Below are 18220 nucleotides of genomic sequence, written 5' to 3'. Positions count from 1 at the left end.
TGACCTTGCTCAAGAGTGACTGATTCTTTCAGTTTCTACTGGCAATGTTGCCTCAAGAAAATATGAAAAACAAAATGTGTCGAATAACTTTCAGTTTTTTTCCTTGAAATCGGTTGTTGGCCAGTTATTGAGTTGCAGCTTTACACTCAAGCTGAAAGTGATCTCACAGGACAAAGTACAATTGCTACATGGGTAGAAGGTGCCAAAAAACTCAAGTTCGTCAGTGAAGCCTTTCCATTCATCCATTTTTATAAATCCATTGTATTTCCATTTGGGGTCACGGGGATCATAGAGCATACCCAGCTATAGAAGGGCAAAGCTGAGGTTCGCCAATTTATCACTGGGCGAATGATGCCTCTGAAAAGCATGTGTTTTACAACACCTCACAATGTTTCTTTTTGTAGCTACTTTGAAAAAGATTAGGCAGTGTTGGTTTGGCTATTAACATCTTGACAGACGCTGCCTAACTATGGTGTTTAAGATCTAACACGCTGATCTTTTCAAGCTATACCTGCTGATTAGCAGGGCCAGGTTTATGTATTTGATCAGAACCCCAAATCACTCAATGAGAATCCAGATTAACCTTATTTGGCTAATTTAACTGGCAAAAGGTCAGTATGTAAATTTCCCCAATCACTATGGAAAATTTCCCACTTTTTTCCATTTTCATTCTTAGATCTAACTTACTTTTATGATCTCCAATTCAACACACACACTGTACTTTCCTTTTAGTAAACCATGATCTTGAACATAAACCTGATCTTACCAAACAAAAAACTTTATGTGGCGTTTTGGGAGACAAACAAACTCAATTTCTGGTTAAAAGCTTAGCTGGGCATGACTGACTTACAAAAGGTAACAATTTATCTTTGGTGTCACACCTCACATACCAGCCTAACTGTTGTACTATAAATAAACTAATCGTTGTCTCAAATGAACTATAGAGACATGCTGTCCTCCACAGTTTTCCTAATGTCACACAAGTGTAGTACACAATCTAAGTACTTCACATTGACCTTCATAGGTAATATTCCTTCACTAAACTGGCAGCAGTCGTGCTGTAAATCATCTGGAAAACACTCGGGCACACACACTGTAAATCAGCACAGGTGCTAAGCAGGATAATGGGAAGAGGGAGTGGAGGAGGTGGGGGCTTTAAGCTAAAGCCATAATTATGGTCTTTGTGTTATTTTTAGTGCTGCAGTCAGAGCGCTAACATGTCGAACAAAAACAATAACAGAAACTTTTGCAGACCCCAAGCCGCAGACAAACATGCACCTCTTCCTGAGCATCCAGACCAAAATGAGTAATGCCAAGAACAGACTCACTAGCCTGACATTACAGGCTGAATCACAAAGCATAATACTAAATAAGAGGATATCTAACTCAGATTTGTCTTTGGCTGTGAAGGGAACCCCCTGTGACCGGTGATCCCTACGCTATTGATGTCTGTCACAACAACATTACAGAAGAACCAGTTTTTCCAATCGTACACACAGATACCGGCCAAACCTCAAAAGCTAAGCACGCAATGGCATATTCTCAACAATGACTCACAGCTATTAGCTGACACTATTAAGCGTTGTGAAACACTAGCCGGGTTACCCTCGGGGACACATACTGTCAGTCAGTCTTTCCTCATATTTCAAGCTAATCCTTTTTTCAGACAAACATGGGCGAACAGCCCAACAGAAACAACAAGTGTGTTTGGACATGTTGATCCAATGACCAGCATTTGACGAATGACCAGTCACACTCGCTGTACATAAACTACCAGTACGCACACAAGTCCTTACAAAAAGTCCAGGTCAAGGTTGTTCTCAAAACATGATAAGAAAAGACACAGTTATGTAATATACCATCAAAACATTATGTTAGGCAAAAAGGCTTCTGGTATTCTTAACCCTTGTGCTATCCTAGACACTTTGACAAGGAGAGTGAGATTATCTAGACCCCACAAGACTTTTTTCTTCAATGATTTGTGATCTTCACTGGTGTCCATGGATTACATGAAATCCTCTTCACCTTTATCCACCTTTGTCATGGTAGGGATAACACGACAACGGTCATCTTGACCCCATAGGATAGCACTAGGGTTAAAGTGAACTGTCATCTTTCTTAATTATCAACCAATAGTGGGTAAATGTGGGGAATATATTTTTCAACTTTGAAAATCTCTACTTTTAAAAATTGAACTGTCAAGAAGATCTGGGGATAAAGATGAGTAGAGACAATTATAGACCAGAACACAAGTTTCAACAAATTATTTACAAACTGTAGTTTGTGTCCAGATTGTGAAACCCATTTCTCAAGACCTCTAACTGTTTGTGTTTGTTTAATATTTGGCTATGATCCATTAAAAAAACAAAAAAACAAAGTTGTTTCCCAAACAACTTTGGGAAATTTGTGTGGAAGGTGAAGGACAATACAACCAACTTTCAAAAATCCTACATTCAAATTGACTAGCTATGCCTATTATAGGAATCTGGATAACATTTCACCAAAATTTTGCCTGGACTATTAGCATGTTGCATTTGATCGTTAGCACTAGCATGTTGTGACAGCAGCCAGTTTTGCATTAATATTTTTTGACACTTACTACATTACTATTTTAGCATGATGCCACACCAGGAGTTAAAATGCTGTTCATTTTCTTTGACATCTAATGGATTGGCATAGGCATGTTGTGACATTTACCACATTAGTTTGCAGGGTGTATTTTCTTTTCGTGTGCAAAACATAGCAGATTTTCGATGTAGGTTCAATTCACTACTCACTACTTAGTGCTCTATATAGGATGTTCAGCATTGTGTAGGGGTGTACAAATGTATAATTCCAAAATCCAGTCACCCAGAAATTTCTCAGAGGTCTCGTTGTGAATCAGAAGCAGGTAAAAAAAATACAGTTGGGAAAAGCTTGTAGGTGTGACATCAATGATACTACGGGCTCATGGGGCTCATGGATATATATGTACCCATTCATGGGTATATTCCCATGGGTATGTTGAGAATACGCCCATGTACGTCTTTGTTTTTCCTTGTCCAAGCTGGCATCTGGCTCAAAACTGCACAGCTGGATAACTCTAATATTGGTCGTCATATTTGTTACACAGGTAATGGGTGTGGTTGTGGAGGGCTGTAAGCTAGTGGGAGAGGGTGTTAACAAAAGCATGATGGATAATGAGAATAAGCTTTCTCTGTGCCGACAGACCCGTCCACAGCTCAGAGGTGAATCTGCAGAAACTAATTCCTAGAAAATGACACAATCCAACGTTGCCACCTGTTAGCCTCATCAGCGTATTCAAAATAATTCCCAACCTTGTTTGCAACTCGTAAAAAAAAAGCAGACTGATATTTTGACAGAGCACTGTGTACTCCTCGAAATTGCTTTGACATCAGTGAGCACAACCAAAATTAATCAATAGAGCGCTCATAAGTCATTCTTTGGAAAAACTAAGGCATTTGAGTGCGTCTTAGTGTTGAAAATACAGTACTTGTGAAGGTTACATCTTTTAGATAGATAATGTGGATTTAGTTGTTTTCCATTGTAATTAGAACTGTATTTTTTTCCTCAAAAAATTGAATAGTGCTTCAAAGCAGTAAAAGTTTAAGATAACCTTGTTTAAGTTAGATTTTGTCTGGATTCTGTCTAATTTAGTAAGATTATGTTAGTTAAGCAGAAATACTGGTGGGAAAGGCTTAGAGATGCCATGTGCCACAGTGAAGACATTTATGAGCCTAAATCAAGCTGATATGTGTAGAAACATGCTTGCCTATTGTTTGTCTGAGTGCAACAGAGTTGATTCTTGCAGGATGTGTCAGCTGCATGTTGTGTACAGTGAAAACCCTGCACTGCATCCCAGAATTCACTCCACTATTTTTGTTAAACAACAATCCTTTTGGGTTTGTATGTGTACGCTTGGAGGAAAAAGACTAGATTCTGATGAATGCAGCAAAGCTTCAGAGATGAGCTATGACATAGGGAGCCAGTTATTGAAAAAAGATGATCCGGGGCAGTGATTGCAGCAGCAGCAGGCCTCTCAGAGCCGGCAATCCATTCCCACTCTGACACGTGGACCACCTGGGTGATCTGTTTATGAAAGTCATCCCAGCCTCTGGGCTGGAGCACATTTGAGCAATTCATGCCTCTTTTGTTTAAAGAAAAACAATTTATAAAGTCTGAATACAACACAAGTCATATGGACATTAGAAGCAGAGCAACAGTAAGCGTTTGAGCTAAGCTTTCTTCATGAACACAACCTCCGAAAGTTCATAGATTTACTAAAATACTTTGTCAGGCTTCATTTTTAGAATGCCTGGAAAAGACATTAATGGTATGATTACTGAGGAACCTTATGTAAACTTTAAATAATAACAAAAAAACGGAGGTAGGAGGAGCAGGTAAGCGTTTCGTGCGAGGCCAAAGAGTTTCCACAGGTTAATTTGAAGGGAGCAGCTCTTGCTGTTATTATGCACCACAGAACACTTTGTTTTGCTCGTGCCGTAAAAAGTGTTTTTGAGCTAACCCAAACACGGCCTATAGTAACAGTGATATAATCTACCTGAGTACACGGGGCCCACCTGCGGGGCTCTGACACAGCAAGAAAGATGTTTTACCTTGTCTGCACGAATGGGCCCGGAGAAGAGAGGTGGGGGTTGGAAGCGGAGCCACGGAAATAGAAAGAGAGGTGGGGACGGAGGGTTTTACAAGCTATCACGCATGATGCTGTTTGGGCAGGTTGAGCCTGCAGACTCGCTGACTTTTCATCAGCTAGTTTTTCTTTGCCTTAACGGCCACATTGTAATTAATCAGATGTCTAGGTTGGATCGGCACGCAAGGGCTGGGTTCAAGACCTTTTGTTTGGATGGGTGCCTGGTCAGGTGTGTTCTGCCTGTTTTCTCAAAGAGAAAGTTCAATTAGAGAAGAATGGCACAAGCACACAAATCCTGATAAGAGCAATGAGTAAAGCAACTGGGGTTTTCCTTCTGTTTTGTGGTGCCTAGGTCAAGATCACACACTAAAATAATTCCTGATCTCACAAATGGTGGAATCTCAGTTAAATGTGACAGAGCCTTAAGTGCCTTGAGCCTTGTCTTAAGGTGGAAAAGCAATCATGATCGACAAGAGTTTCCTGGATTTTCATCACATTCTTACTAAAGTAGTTGTGTCAAAAATTGAAGCAGCAATTGTAAAATTTTAGTTAAATCATTCTTGATTAGGCAGAAAATATAATAGGTTTTAAGTGTCTCATCTACATCAGGGGGTCTTACAGCTCAGAGCATCAATGTGGATTTTTTTGAACAGCTGAGGCTGATTCTGATCAGGCATGAGATTCTGCATGTTGTTTTGAAGCCGTGGTAGATGAATTAAGGACACAAGCTAAAACATGCTGGAAAAAAAAGACTTTTTCTGAAATGACAGATAGATTAGTCATTGCTGAAATCACCTTTAGCAGATGGATCAGTTCTGCAGTGACATGAGTTGAACACATGTAGATGAACCTGAGACATGGGATGAGTAGAAATATTGTAAGCATGAAAAGCCTTTGCAGTTACAATGTCTGTGTGGCATGTGGAGGCAGTGTGATGGTATCCAGTGATATTTTTCTTGGCAGAAGAAGCCGAATAAAGGGTACATATAGGTCTCTGACGCAGTTAAATACAAAAAAGTTTCATGCGAGAGCATGCCGTGTGGACAGTGACCCAACTTGAAAGGAAATCGTCCATGTTTTAAAGGACCTTTCTAATAAAGTAATACAAATTTATAATAAAGTTGAAGAAAAAAACCTCTGAAAACAAGTAGAAAGAGTTACAGGAACGCACAATATTTGTTATTGTCTATAGATTTTAGACTTAAGCCACTTTTTTCGAAACAATATTAAGTAAAATATGCAAACCTAAAAACAAGTTTAGTTTTTCCGTAACTAATGTACAAATATATTCTAACATAATGATACAGTTTTATATGAATTTTTGGACACATTTGGAAACATGCCAATGGAAACTAAAAACCAAAACCAACCGAAAGCTCGTTTAACGAGTGTACAAAAAGGTACTGATTGTTTGCATCCGATTCTCAAACTCCTTTTGTAACGGCAATATTATTGCTTGCATTTTCTCAAATATACTTAATTTTGTAGATTGAAACATGTAATAGAGGAATTTGTCCAGAGCTGTATTTGTTTTTGTTTTTTAACTATAAAAGAGAAAGTTTGCATGGGGCTTTTTTAAACTGTGACGGTGACCTTAGAAAACTAAAATTTGCTTGAGCGAGAACTTATTCAAGAAAATAGAATTTTTTACTTTTAGTTTTTTAATTACACACTGTCCAAAACCAACTAAACTGACAAAAATAAAGTCCTTTATTTTTAAATTGGTTGAAATTCAAACTGTTATGTGTAAAGAATAACTTCAAAACCAAGATTACTTCAAGCACTACAATAAAAACATCAACCTATTTCAGAATTGGTTGTATGTAAGTAACCATCTGGTAACATCTAAATCATTTCCGTGCAATCCTCCACAAAGACTTACTCTGGTGAAATTTGGTGAAAAAAATTTGGTGAAAAAGCTGTGTTTTGTGGCCGCTAATGTTAATATTTTTCAGTCATGAGTTGGTGGAACAAAGATTTGGACATGAGAAAAAGAAGCATAAAAGTCCTACCAGTAGCGCTGCAGCAAAGATGACCATTTAACTCCTGATTCAAGAATGCTCTGACACAAGAATACCCTCAGAAGCCCCCTAAAAAGACAAAGATATATATATATGAAATCTGTGGAACATTTTACAAACCTATTAAACATACTGGAAGTTTCATACTAGAACACAGCTAACTTAAACAGCAAAACTGAGACGGGTAAAAGACTAAATGAGAATGCTTGCAGGCAGCTGAGGCTTGGTATTGTGATGTTGTGTGTTGTTGAAGGGAAAGTTTCGTGACAAACTTTGATAAATTCCCAATCAGGATATTTAGTCTAAAAGGATAAAATAAGCATGTTTCCTTTGCAGCATCTCACACATGTCAAGAAAGCTACTACAGTATCGTTTTCAAAAGACTTTTGAGTTTTGAAATTAACTTTTATTCAAAGTATTTTTTCTCATATTTTTGTACTGAATTGTTGTTCCCAACCTTTGAAAAGTGTGTTGAGGGATGTAGTCAATACAAAATCTTGTATTTTTGCTTTTTTCCTGCAGATTACTCATGACAGCTGGTCCACAAGCAGGTGCTGTCAGGAACCAGTAGAGTAGAATCCAAAATCCAGGGGACTGGGCTTGTAGCAGAAACTCCTACATTTCATAAATAAACTTAAACATGACAAAACAGGAGTTAAGAGAGCAAGTAAGAGAGTAACAAAACAGATGAGCTGAAAACCAGACACTTATGTGTGCAGAGGACAATTAACAGTAATGAAAGCAGCTGTGGATCATTAGGAAGATGAACCTGACAGCGGGCTCAAAACAGAACATAACCAAAAAATATCACTGAGAACGAAATATAATCATCACAGGTTATTCAGTTCATTAAACTTTTACCTCTTTCTCAGTCGCCAGCTCTTCCAAACACACTTGTCCCTCTGGCATTCAAGAGGAAGTTACAAAAAAAAAAAAACAAGAATACTGTACACACAACAACAAACCAGTTCAATCAGAGGTTTGTTTTTTCTTTTAGATTCCTGGTAAACCCATTTTACTCCTTGACCTGGGAGGAAGATTTGGGTACTGAAATGGCTGTGATTTTTCAGGGAGTTTTGATGATGGAGTCACAAATGAGAGCTGCATTGGGGATAATCTTAAAGAAAATGAAATTCATGTGATGCATGTTCTAAAATGCTAATGATAATTTATTTTTTTAATGCAGACTAAATATATATACATATTCTACTGCGCAACTTTGCTGCAAAATCCCAAAATCTAAACTTTAGTACTTTTATTTCCAGGAAGCATGCACAGATGTCCAATTTGTTTTACACCAACTGGGGTCTCCGCTGCTGGGCTGCTGCTGTTTGCACCGATGGATCAATGCTGAAGCGGAGGCAGGATACATTATAACCCCACAGCCAGCTGGAGGAGATTAGGCTTCCGATTCTTAATGATATACCTATAATAACTATAACCCGATCAATACCTAATAGCACGTAGTACAAACAGTCAAATCTGCACCACCGCATTGGTTTCTAATTACCTTTACAACGAGGCAATGAGGTGGAGTAAAGATCAACTCCACTTTCAACATTAGAAGTATAAATAGAAACATATTTTATCAAAAACCATCAAATCAGATATCAAAAACCTAAAACGTTGTATTCGCAAGTTTTCCTAGTCTTTGATAGGAGACTTTTGCAGAAGGAATTTTTTTTTTAGAGCTATGAATTGTTACCAACTTTTCCATCTTTTGATCTATTGTAAAAGCATTCGCAGTGGTCTTTTAATTATGATATGATGTCTTCAGCGAAAAGCAGATGCCAGCTCAGAGATGTTAATAGACTTGGTTATCTACAAGTGAATGCATGGGAGTGGAGCAGAGCAAATGTAGCACCTACAGTATGTCACAGCTGTTTTGAACTTAATTTTCTTTAAATCTGTGCTTCATCATCATAAAAATGCCATTAGAACATGTTACAAACACCAGAAACACAATTTTCCTCATATAAAAGGGTTTTGTAGAAACTGAAAACTTCTCTTTTTTTATATCCTCGATAAAGACAAAAGATGTATAGTTGACTCTAAAAAACTGAGAGTTTGCATTTCTGAAAAAATGTTTCTTTAAACTAATTCAAATGTTGGTATGATCAGTGATTGTCTTAATTTTCCAGCAGATTTTGGAGCTAAATTATTATAATAAACTGTACAGCTCCTTTTTTACTTGATTAAAAATGATGAAGAATACATTTTTGATTGCAATTTGAATCTCTGAAAATTGGGAACTTCTAAATAAAGATATTAGATTTAGACTACGTTGTTTTGTCCTAATTTGCATAAAGATGTTTTACAAAACTCAGGCGTGTAGTTAATTTTATTTTAACCTTGCCTAAAAAATGTATGATTTGAAAAATCCCAACAATATGGAAGAAAATACTCAAAAAGGGTGTAGATGATCAACACAACCCCAAATGTCATCCATCAGTTAAGTGCCGGAGCTGTATGTGTGATGATTCCTTAGTAACTGCTTCAGATCAGTGTTTTGTTTGCATTCAGAACCCCCCCCCCACCACCACCACCACCACACACACACACACAAACACAGCTAGTCCTTTTACCTCTCAATCAAAGAAATAAGAGGGGTGGTTAAGGTTCAGACGGTGCAAAAAATAGCACTGCAGAGCCCCGCGGTAGGTTGAGAGGCAGGCAAAGCATCTCGTGCAAGCCACTATGCGTGAGTAGAATGTTTGGATCCTATTTCAAGTTTAGACAGAAAGGGGCTGAACGGCTGCCAGGTAAACAGAGAAGCACAGGTACTGATTTGGCCCCGTGTTTACGCTGACACAAAAACAGCCTACAGCACTGCTGAATGGAGGTAGGTCCTATCAGCTGCAGCGATAAGGTGAGGTGTCTATGGCTGAGATCAATCATTGCTCCTTTTTCTTTTTACCACCCCCCCCCCCACACACACACACACACACCTACACTCCGCCCCATTCCCTGAACTCTCTCCAAGCCTTCCAGCTCAACATGGGAAGGAGCTGTAGCGTGTGAAGAGCTGAAATGGACGATAGCAGCAGATAGTGGAGGAGAAATCGAGGCCCGTGTGGCCCGCATGGCTGAGGTTCATTGACAGACATGCCCCAACAGTAACATTTGTGAGGCTGGATTAAGAGGCGCATTTTGGTCTGCTTTCCTCTTAAGAGGCAGTTTCTGCAGATTGCAGATTATCATCAGATTCTGGAGTTTGACAAACAGTCTTAACGTCATCAGAAGTGTTCAGGGAACGCTGCAGACTTGGAGCTAACAAAAAGAAAAAAGTAAACAATCGTGCCGAGTATGTATATCACGGATGAATGCAAATAAATAAGACAGTGTGCATGAGTGCACCGGTTCCAAATACTGGTTTTAGCTCTTCAACAGTCTCACACACAACAAAAGAGGAAGTGTAGATATTTTTGCACAGATTTACTGCACAATTCTGCTGTTTGTGTTGACTTCCAATTTTTGAAAAGTTACAATTATTTGGTAATTTACGATTAATATTTATTAAAATAAAATGAATTATTTCTTATTACCTGTTTTTTTTTAACAGTTCTCAACAGATTTATTTATTTACAAAAAAAGAAAAGTATGAATGTAAGAGAAAGGACAAAACAAGTGGAGTGGAAATTGCCTGGAAACTACTTTACTTACAACTGATGAGTTTGGATTGGACAAATATTACGTTCACATATCTGCATTTAAAGACCCACTCCAGGGGAAATTGTGTTTTTGGATTTTTTTGCATTTTGATGATGGAAGACAAATATAAAGGAAATGATGCTGGATAGCTCCGATGTTGCTTGCCATTTTTAATTTTTTGTTGAGGTTGTGAGGGGCTGTAAGCTAGTGGGAGAGCGTATAAACAGGTGGATGATGGGAAACGAGGGCAGGCTTACTTCATGATGATGGTCCCGCCCACAACTTAGTGGTGAATTTTTACTCACCAGCTAGGTCAGTTAAAATGACATAATCATAATTAAAAGACCAATAAAGAATATTTTTAAAGTAAATCAAAAGATAATTGGAGTGGGACTTTAAAGGAATCTCAACTGGATGTTTTTGGGCCACATGTATCCTTGAAAGTTGGGCATGGGCAAAGTGGGCTTCTTTTTTCTGCACTGTGACTTGTCATTGGTCAACCCCAGATGTGCTGAGGGGGTACTGGAGCCAGTCAGAGGGCATCCATGCCTTTGCCGGACAATTGGTGCCACCATTTCAAACATACCAAACAGCAGATGGAAGTCTCCCCTTTTTATTGGTTCAACAGTCACTTTAAAAATACAAAGAAAAAGTGCTTGCAGGTGCCAATAAACTAAATCACAAAAATGTCAAATGTGCATTGTGCATGTACCGTTTTCTGAATGAATTATGTCCTGGTTTCAAGCCACACTATTTAGAGACACTGACACTTGATGAGGGGTCAGTTAACCCTTTACCACCAAATCTTAAGCTTCACTGTTCATATTGTTTTGACTACTGTAACGCGTTAATGTAATTCCAGGGATTCTGAAGCCGAGAAAAGCAGCTTTGCGCTGATATGCAACACTTTACAGTAGTGAAGCGCCTAGACGGAACCAAAGTAAAGAGTATTCGTGTTGATCATGTAAACGGTTGAAGATTGACAGCATGTCAAAGAGCATGTGTTATTTAGTTGTTACTGGCGACATCTCCATTGTTGATGGGTTAAGGGATATATGTTTGGAGAACCATGCCCTAGTGGCCTGAACCGTTCTCCAAACCATCTCTGCAAGCTGACCTCAGCATGGTAAATTTGGGAGTGCGTGGGTGCAGAACAAAGGAGTCACACCAGCTAAATGAGCCGTGCTTGGCGATGAAACGCCCTTTTGGCATGGCACGAACTGACTTGTGTGAGTGTGGCTTGAGTGTGGCCTTTCTGTTCAAGAAGATTTACGAGAATTTATGTAAATGATTAGATTCAAAATTGGCATGAAAACTTTAGATCTGAATTTCATAAATCAAAACAACGTGGAGCAAAGCCAGAATGAGACAATGTATCTGCATTTCAATTTGGTTCCTGGCTTTGCCAGGCTGCCTCTCCCCTGAGCTTCACCTGTACTTCACCTCTTTCCTTAATTACATACCTTACCTGGATTGGTTTATTTACGCGTATCTCTTTTTTTCTTTCCTCTCTGTTGGTCTGGCAGGGCGTGAGCGCCTCAGGTAAGAATGCAGGAAAACCAAAATAGCAACCAGACACTGCCAAGTGATTTCTGAATCTGCTCCTTCGCTTTTATAAGATCTGCTTTCCCTAATGACTGACAGGCTGCAGAGATTCCTGTTCATCAAACGATATTTATGAAGTGTGTGAATCATGGGATGAGTCAGTGTGTTTTTATTGTGATTATGTCTTATCGGGAGTCAAGCAGACCGTTTCTTTAGTAGGAGTTTACTGACTGCTTTCATGAGGCTGCATCTGAAGCCGCCTCATGAGAAGTTTGTTTCTAAGGTGTTCTCCTGATTATACACTGTCAGCGAAGTATTGTGGACAGGGGCCCATCCAGCATTTACCTTGTGAAACACAAAGGTACGATTCTGCTGAAACACAACAACCTGCAAATGTGCTTGGGATAATTACAGTAATCACAGTTTGAAGAATAAACTAGGTGGAATGCTTGTGTCTTTTCTATTCCATTTTGCCAAAGAGGAGTTTTCTCACACATTCACACCCACAGCTGCAGACACAAAGTACATCCCCTCACATACACGCATAAACTCCCTCACCGGCTGCAGGAATGAATGGAATTGGAGTGTTTGAACTTAAAATTGGCAGTGAGTTTTTACCTCTGCCTGTGCACCTCAACCAAACATGTCTGCAGCCAGCGGCCTTTGTCCAAATCTGCCACAAGGAATCCTGAGAATCTCAGCCTCCCTGTCCTGCTCTCTCAAATACACACACAGCCCACGCTTTGTTTATACAAAGGTATGGGGGCTGGACACCCTTCAGTCAAAGAGAAGAAAGAAAACAAAGATGAGATACAGGTAAGAACTCATCCAGACAAGGGTTAGCGTGTGAGCACAAACCACTGCAAAGGTGGGGCTATTTTTGGAGTTGAGGAATCACCCCATGAATTTACATAACTGGAATTCCACTCATGTCAGCACTTAAGATATTTTTTTCCTCCTGCTGCTTGGAGGAGACACTTGAAGCTTAACAGGTGAGCTAAACCAACAAAGTGCCATGTTTGGGTTAGTCAACGGGTTATATAAGCACAATGCCCTTTACTTTTTTCCCCTAGTGCCATTTAGAATCATCAGAGCCTGAAGGGAAAGCACGATCAGGTTCCCGCATAAGTCCACGAGAACGTAGTCAGAAATGAAAATGTGATACATCTCTGATCTCTGCAGGGGGAAACTGTTTTCCACCTCTGATTTCAAATTACCATGTAAGAATGTAACACGGAACAGGTGCGCTGCCTTTTGCGCCTCGTCTCTTGGCGCAGGTGTGCGTCTGCGTGGCGCTGGAATCCAACGCAGCGTCCCTGGATGATGAAGAGGAGGAGAACAATGGCACCGGCCGCCACGCTGCGCGGGCCAGCCTCTGCCGTCAGGTGTTGCGCTGTGGCGCTGGTACTGATAGCGCGCGCCACTGCCTCCTTCGGTTCTGTTTTCGGGTGCACAGCAGTCGTCTTGATGAGTTTCAGCGCAAACGTGTCGGCTTTGAACCCTCACAGTGTGCCTGTGAAATCCCAGAGCGGCGAGCAGGCACTTCTGATGGGAAGACGCATGACTGCCTCAGCTTTCCCTGACATCCGTCAGCTGGCAGAGCAGTTTGTCACACCGACACTCAGATACAGTTTTCTGACTTAATCTCATTTTGGCCCAAAGTTAGGGATAAACTTTTTCAGTCATTATCCACATGCCAACAAGTCGAGCTTGGAGTATGGTTCGGAAGATGTAACCATTCAAATCTCAAGCAAGTAGACACAACAAACCCTCATTGATAGGTCACTATCTTCTCTGTTCAGTGCGTATTTGCATCTTGGGTAGTTGCAAAAGGATTTATTTGAAAGCTGTTCTGGGCCTCTGGTGGAGGAGCGGGAGTGGCAAGGACGACAGTTTAACACGCTTGAAGCATAACTCATGTTCACCCTGCAGCCTCGGTCTTTCTCGTTATCCAGCTGACAAGTTGACAGCAGAAGAGTTAGTGCCGCTAAGATTCACTTTACAGGTGTCGAGGGCGGGAGTTTACTTAGAACCAGCGCATCAGGAGATGACAGGTGCAAGTTTGGCCAAACTGACAGGCAGAAATGTAACATTTCTAATTTCTTTGTGCAGTTATTTTGCGTAGTTATAGCCTTTTCAGATTTTCCATAGATTGTGTCCGTCTTGTTTGTGTTTTTTATTAAAAAAACAGATTTTCCACGATTTATTTGAAATATTTTACTTCCGTTTACAGCCGTGCGCAATTTCAATAATTTTTTTATGTTTTTTGTGGAAGAATTTTCTTTGGTAATATGACAAGCAAGTTGAAATATTCTGTTTCCTGAGCAGCAGTCGGCATTATATTAAATAGAAGAATATTTCCTGGAAAAAAACAGTCCACGTTAACGTTCCAAGTCAATCCAAGCAACGACAAAATATGAATTTTAAACTTTTGATTAAAAAAATTTAGTCATTTCTTATGGAGACAGTGCGTGACTCCAGGAAACAACGCAAAAGCAAGGTGTTTTTCTTTGCATATCTGCGCGCGCGCCTTAGGTCGCACCCTTTGAGTTTGTTTCTCTTGTTCCCTTCAACAAAAGCAGTAACGTCACATGTCACTAAATCACGCAAACAAGAAATTCATCAAAAATCGGAAGCGCTAATTTCACTTGTTTCCTTGTTCCTCAAATGGGAGGTCAGGGGGAAAATGCGCATCGCTCTTTTATCTGCCATCTTTTTTTGCGAAATTTCTCTTGGATTGTTTGCAACCGTAAGTAAAATTCATATATTTTTAAGTTTCATATAAAGCGCAGATTTCATTTCAGATGAATTTTTTTACCTGCATTTGTCTTGCGTCACATGCTCCCCCTGGAGCCCCGCCTCCCTCAATGGGCCCTCCTCTTGCAGAGGCATTATATCACAGCAAGACACGCGTGTCTCGGGAGACTCATCTGATCTCAGCTGCTCCACACTGAGGCTCAGTGTACCTGCAGCGCTCCACACCGGCACATTAACACCTCTACCCACCTCTGCTGACAGGACTCCTCCACCTGCTCTTCGGCTCCAACTGTGTGACAGGACCTTCGCACGCAGCGGACTCTTAGTCTCTGCAGGGGCACTAAACGGAGAAGTTTGCCCTCCTGGTTTATTTAAGATGAAACTTGAAGTTTTCTCTGCGCACCACTTCGCACAGAAGCCGCTGGAGTTGTGCTTGGACGCAGACAGGGGAGTTCCGTCTCCTCTGTCCGCAGATGAGCTCGGCTCGGACGGGGACTGCATGGCCAACAGCCCGGCACCTGTCTCCCAGAGCGGGGACGGGAAAGGGAAACCCTACACCCGCAGACCCAAACCCCCTTATTCCTACATCGCTCTGATCGCCATGGCCATCCGGGAGTCCAGCAGCGGCCGCCTCACGTTGGCAGAGATCAACGACTACCTGATGAAGAAGTTCCCGTTCTTCCGTGGCAGCTACACCGGCTGGAGAAACTCCGTGAGACACAACCTCTCCCTCAATGACTGCTTCCTCAAAGTTCTGCGGGACCCGTCCAGGCCCTGGGGCAAGGACAACTACTGGATGCTGAACCCGCACAGCGAGTACACCTTTGCCGATGGGGTGTTCCGCCGCAGGAGGAAACGCATCGCCAAGGTGCCCTCCAAGGAGCAGGAAAGCCCGGACATCCTCAGTGAGGACACCCACCTCTCTGTCCCGGAGGAGAGAGTGGCAGCCAAGTTCTCCAGCTCCTTCGCGATCGACAGCATCCTCAGCACGCCGTACAAACGGAAAGAGGACAGTCACGCCGACGCACAGAGCTCCGGCCACCTATTGTATTGGCCCCAAGGGCCCCTCATAATGCCTTACTCTCTGAACTACCCGGTGCAGCACACGTACCTGTCAGAGGTGGCGTACAGCAGCACAGAGCCCGGAAGGCAGGCGCCTTCACACCTGCAGCAGCCATCCGCGCACGCCGGCGCACCTAGGGCCGCCTTCAGGAAGCCCAGCAAAGCTCGAGGCTTCCACATAGACTCACTGCTGTCCTGAAACAGCTGGGGTGCTGTCAGACTCTGATTATGAACCACGATGGGCACTTTGGTGAACGCGCTTCCTGCTGGCAGCGCTGTCAAACTGTGCGCAACTTCTCACCCTGACCAAGCTGCTGTAGACTCATTGACAGTTAACCATAATAATAATAATAATAATAATAATAATAATAATGAATAAATAAATATAGCGAACTGTCAGAAAACGTGAAATTGATGCGTGCGCGCTGGTGTGCGCGTACACGTCAGATTTATTTTGTAGAGTGCATGTTTGTGTATTTGTGGTTCGTTGGTCATTTCTGCTGTATGATGGCAAACAGCCATCAGATCTGACATTTTATTTATATTTTCTTGTTTTTTATGACTCTTTTTTTTTACATTAAAATATTTGGAAATTTGTCGACGGAGCTCACGTGGCTGCACGCAAAGATGATTGAATCATGCTTGATATTTTTATGAATAAAAAAGTGAAATGATGGGATGTATTTATTTATTTTTAAAGTTATGATAAAAGCACGTGTGCGCATGTGTGACAAAGGTCGCACACCTGCTCAACAGCAACTCCGCTGTAAATGATCACCTTCATCCAGAATTAAGAAATAAAGCTGAAATGTACATCCAGTTTAATGTCTCGTGTTTCCTGTCAGGGTTTTACAGAAAAATACTTATTTTTAAGATTTATTAAGCTTCATTCTTTAATAAAATGACAAAAATCACAAAAAATACCTTAGCATAAATGCAATGGGTTCATCCATGCCCATAAAATCTATAATTATAAAAAAAAAGTATCAAGAAAATTAAGGAAATTCTGTAAAAACTCAAAAATAAATCAAAATGATTCCCATTATTATATATTTAGTTACTTTTTCTGTAAATATGCACTCATTAGCTCACATAATATTATTTTTTCATAAATTGTTTTATATATATATATATATATATATATATATATATATATATATATATATATATATATATATATATATATATATATATATATTTAAGAAAACAAATTCCCCTTCACCCCCTGACCCATCTGTAAGTGTCAAATTAGACCTGAATCATGTTGGTTTATTGTTTACACATATAGACCCCGTGTTTATGCCCAAGAAAGGGCTGCTTTCTCCCTTCGCTGGTCTCATTAGAAAACGTAAAAAGCACAAAAATACTTTTTACTCAAACCACCATACATGACTTTTATAAAAACTTCAACACCTACAAATAAATAAATAGTTTTTATTTAAAAAACTGCTATTCATTTTTTGAGTGATCACAGTCTATATAAAGTTGTTTTCTTTGTTTTGATTCAAGGTTTCAAATATGAAAAATAAGCTGTTTATGGGCCCTGCGACGGACTGGCACCTATCCAGGATGCCCCATGCTGTCGCCCACGAGTGGCCGGGATAGGCTCCAGCAGCCCCTGACCCCGAAAGGGACAAAACGGGTTTAGAAGATGAATGGATGAATGAATGCTATGGCTGCCATTGTCAAGGTGATGTGTAATTAGGAAAACCTACACAGTAAGAAGTCTCCGAAAATCCGAAGCTCCCGAGTCAGGGAAAAGAGGGAAGGTTTTAAAAAATGACAACAGTTTTAAGAATACAATATTATTACATATTAAAAGCGTTATGCCTAAAATAAATGGACAGACAGACAGACAGACAGACAGACAGACAGACAGACAGACAGACAGACAGACAGACAGACAGACAGACAGACAGACAGACAGACAGACAGACAGACAGACAGACAGATAGATAGATAGATAGATAGATAGATAGATAGATAGATAGATAGATAGATAGATAGATAGATAGATAGATAGATAGATAGATAGATAGATAGATAGATAGATAGATAGATAGATAGATAGATAGATATTTTTCTCATTCATCATGTGAATATATATTGTTCACATAATAATTTCCATGTTTGGAGTCTTGTTGCAGCCTCTGCACAGGCGCAGAAGGATGGCTGGAGCAGGTGACAGGTGAGACTGTGAGACTGGCTGCTTTTTTTTTAGGGACAATGCTGCAACCTGCAGGTGAAACACCAGAACAGCACACCTGTCCTGCCAGGGAGTCACGTGCCTCACATTCTCCCGTCATCCTCACCTTGTTGACGTCATTTTGGTCGAGAAGCGCCCTCTTTAAACTTCCCGTCCGGTTCGCGTCTCTGTGAAACGCAGATCGTTTGGGAAGGGGGTTTAAAAATGGGACCATCAGAGTTGAAGGCACACGTTGGAGCGCGCACAATGTTAGGAAGTCCGAACAGTCTGTGACTCCGGCGAACTGAACCGCGCCTGACCTCCCAGAATCCCACAGAGGCAGCTCCA

General features: G+C 40.7%; 2 protein-coding genes across 3 annotated transcripts in view; one reads left to right on the top strand and one right to left on the bottom strand.

Annotated features, from left to right (window-relative positions):
* The window catches only part of exoc2 (exocyst complex component 2), a 143977-nt gene extending 136592 nt beyond the window's left edge, over nt 1-7385 (bottom strand). The window contains exons 1-2 of one of the 2 annotated variants that reach the window (XM_078946146.1): nt 7130-7385; nt 6664-6741 (exon numbers count right to left, since the gene is read on the bottom strand). The gene's annotated coding sequence lies outside the window, so the exon portion shown is untranslated. The remainder of the gene's footprint in view (nt 1-6663; nt 6742-7129) is intronic. The other variant, XM_011474258.4, reaches the window with a different exon arrangement.
* Nucleotides 7386-14776: 7391 nt separating this feature from the next.
* On the top strand, nt 14777-16506 carry foxq1b (forkhead box Q1b). Its single transcript, XM_011474400.4, has one exon. The coding sequence runs from the start codon at nt 15002-15004 to the stop codon at nt 15884-15886; it is 885 nt and encodes a 294-aa protein (XP_011472702.2). The 5' UTR covers nt 14777-15001; the 3' UTR covers nt 15887-16506.
* Nucleotides 16507-18220: the final 1714 nt, after the last annotated feature.

Source organism: Oryzias latipes, chromosome 4 (assembly GCF_053564925.1).
Source record: "Oryzias latipes strain Hd-rR chromosome 4, Olatipes_Hd-rR_3.1".
Taxonomy (NCBI): domain Eukaryota; kingdom Metazoa; phylum Chordata; class Actinopteri; order Beloniformes; family Adrianichthyidae; genus Oryzias; species Oryzias latipes.
This window is presented reverse-complemented; position numbering and strand designations above follow the sequence as displayed.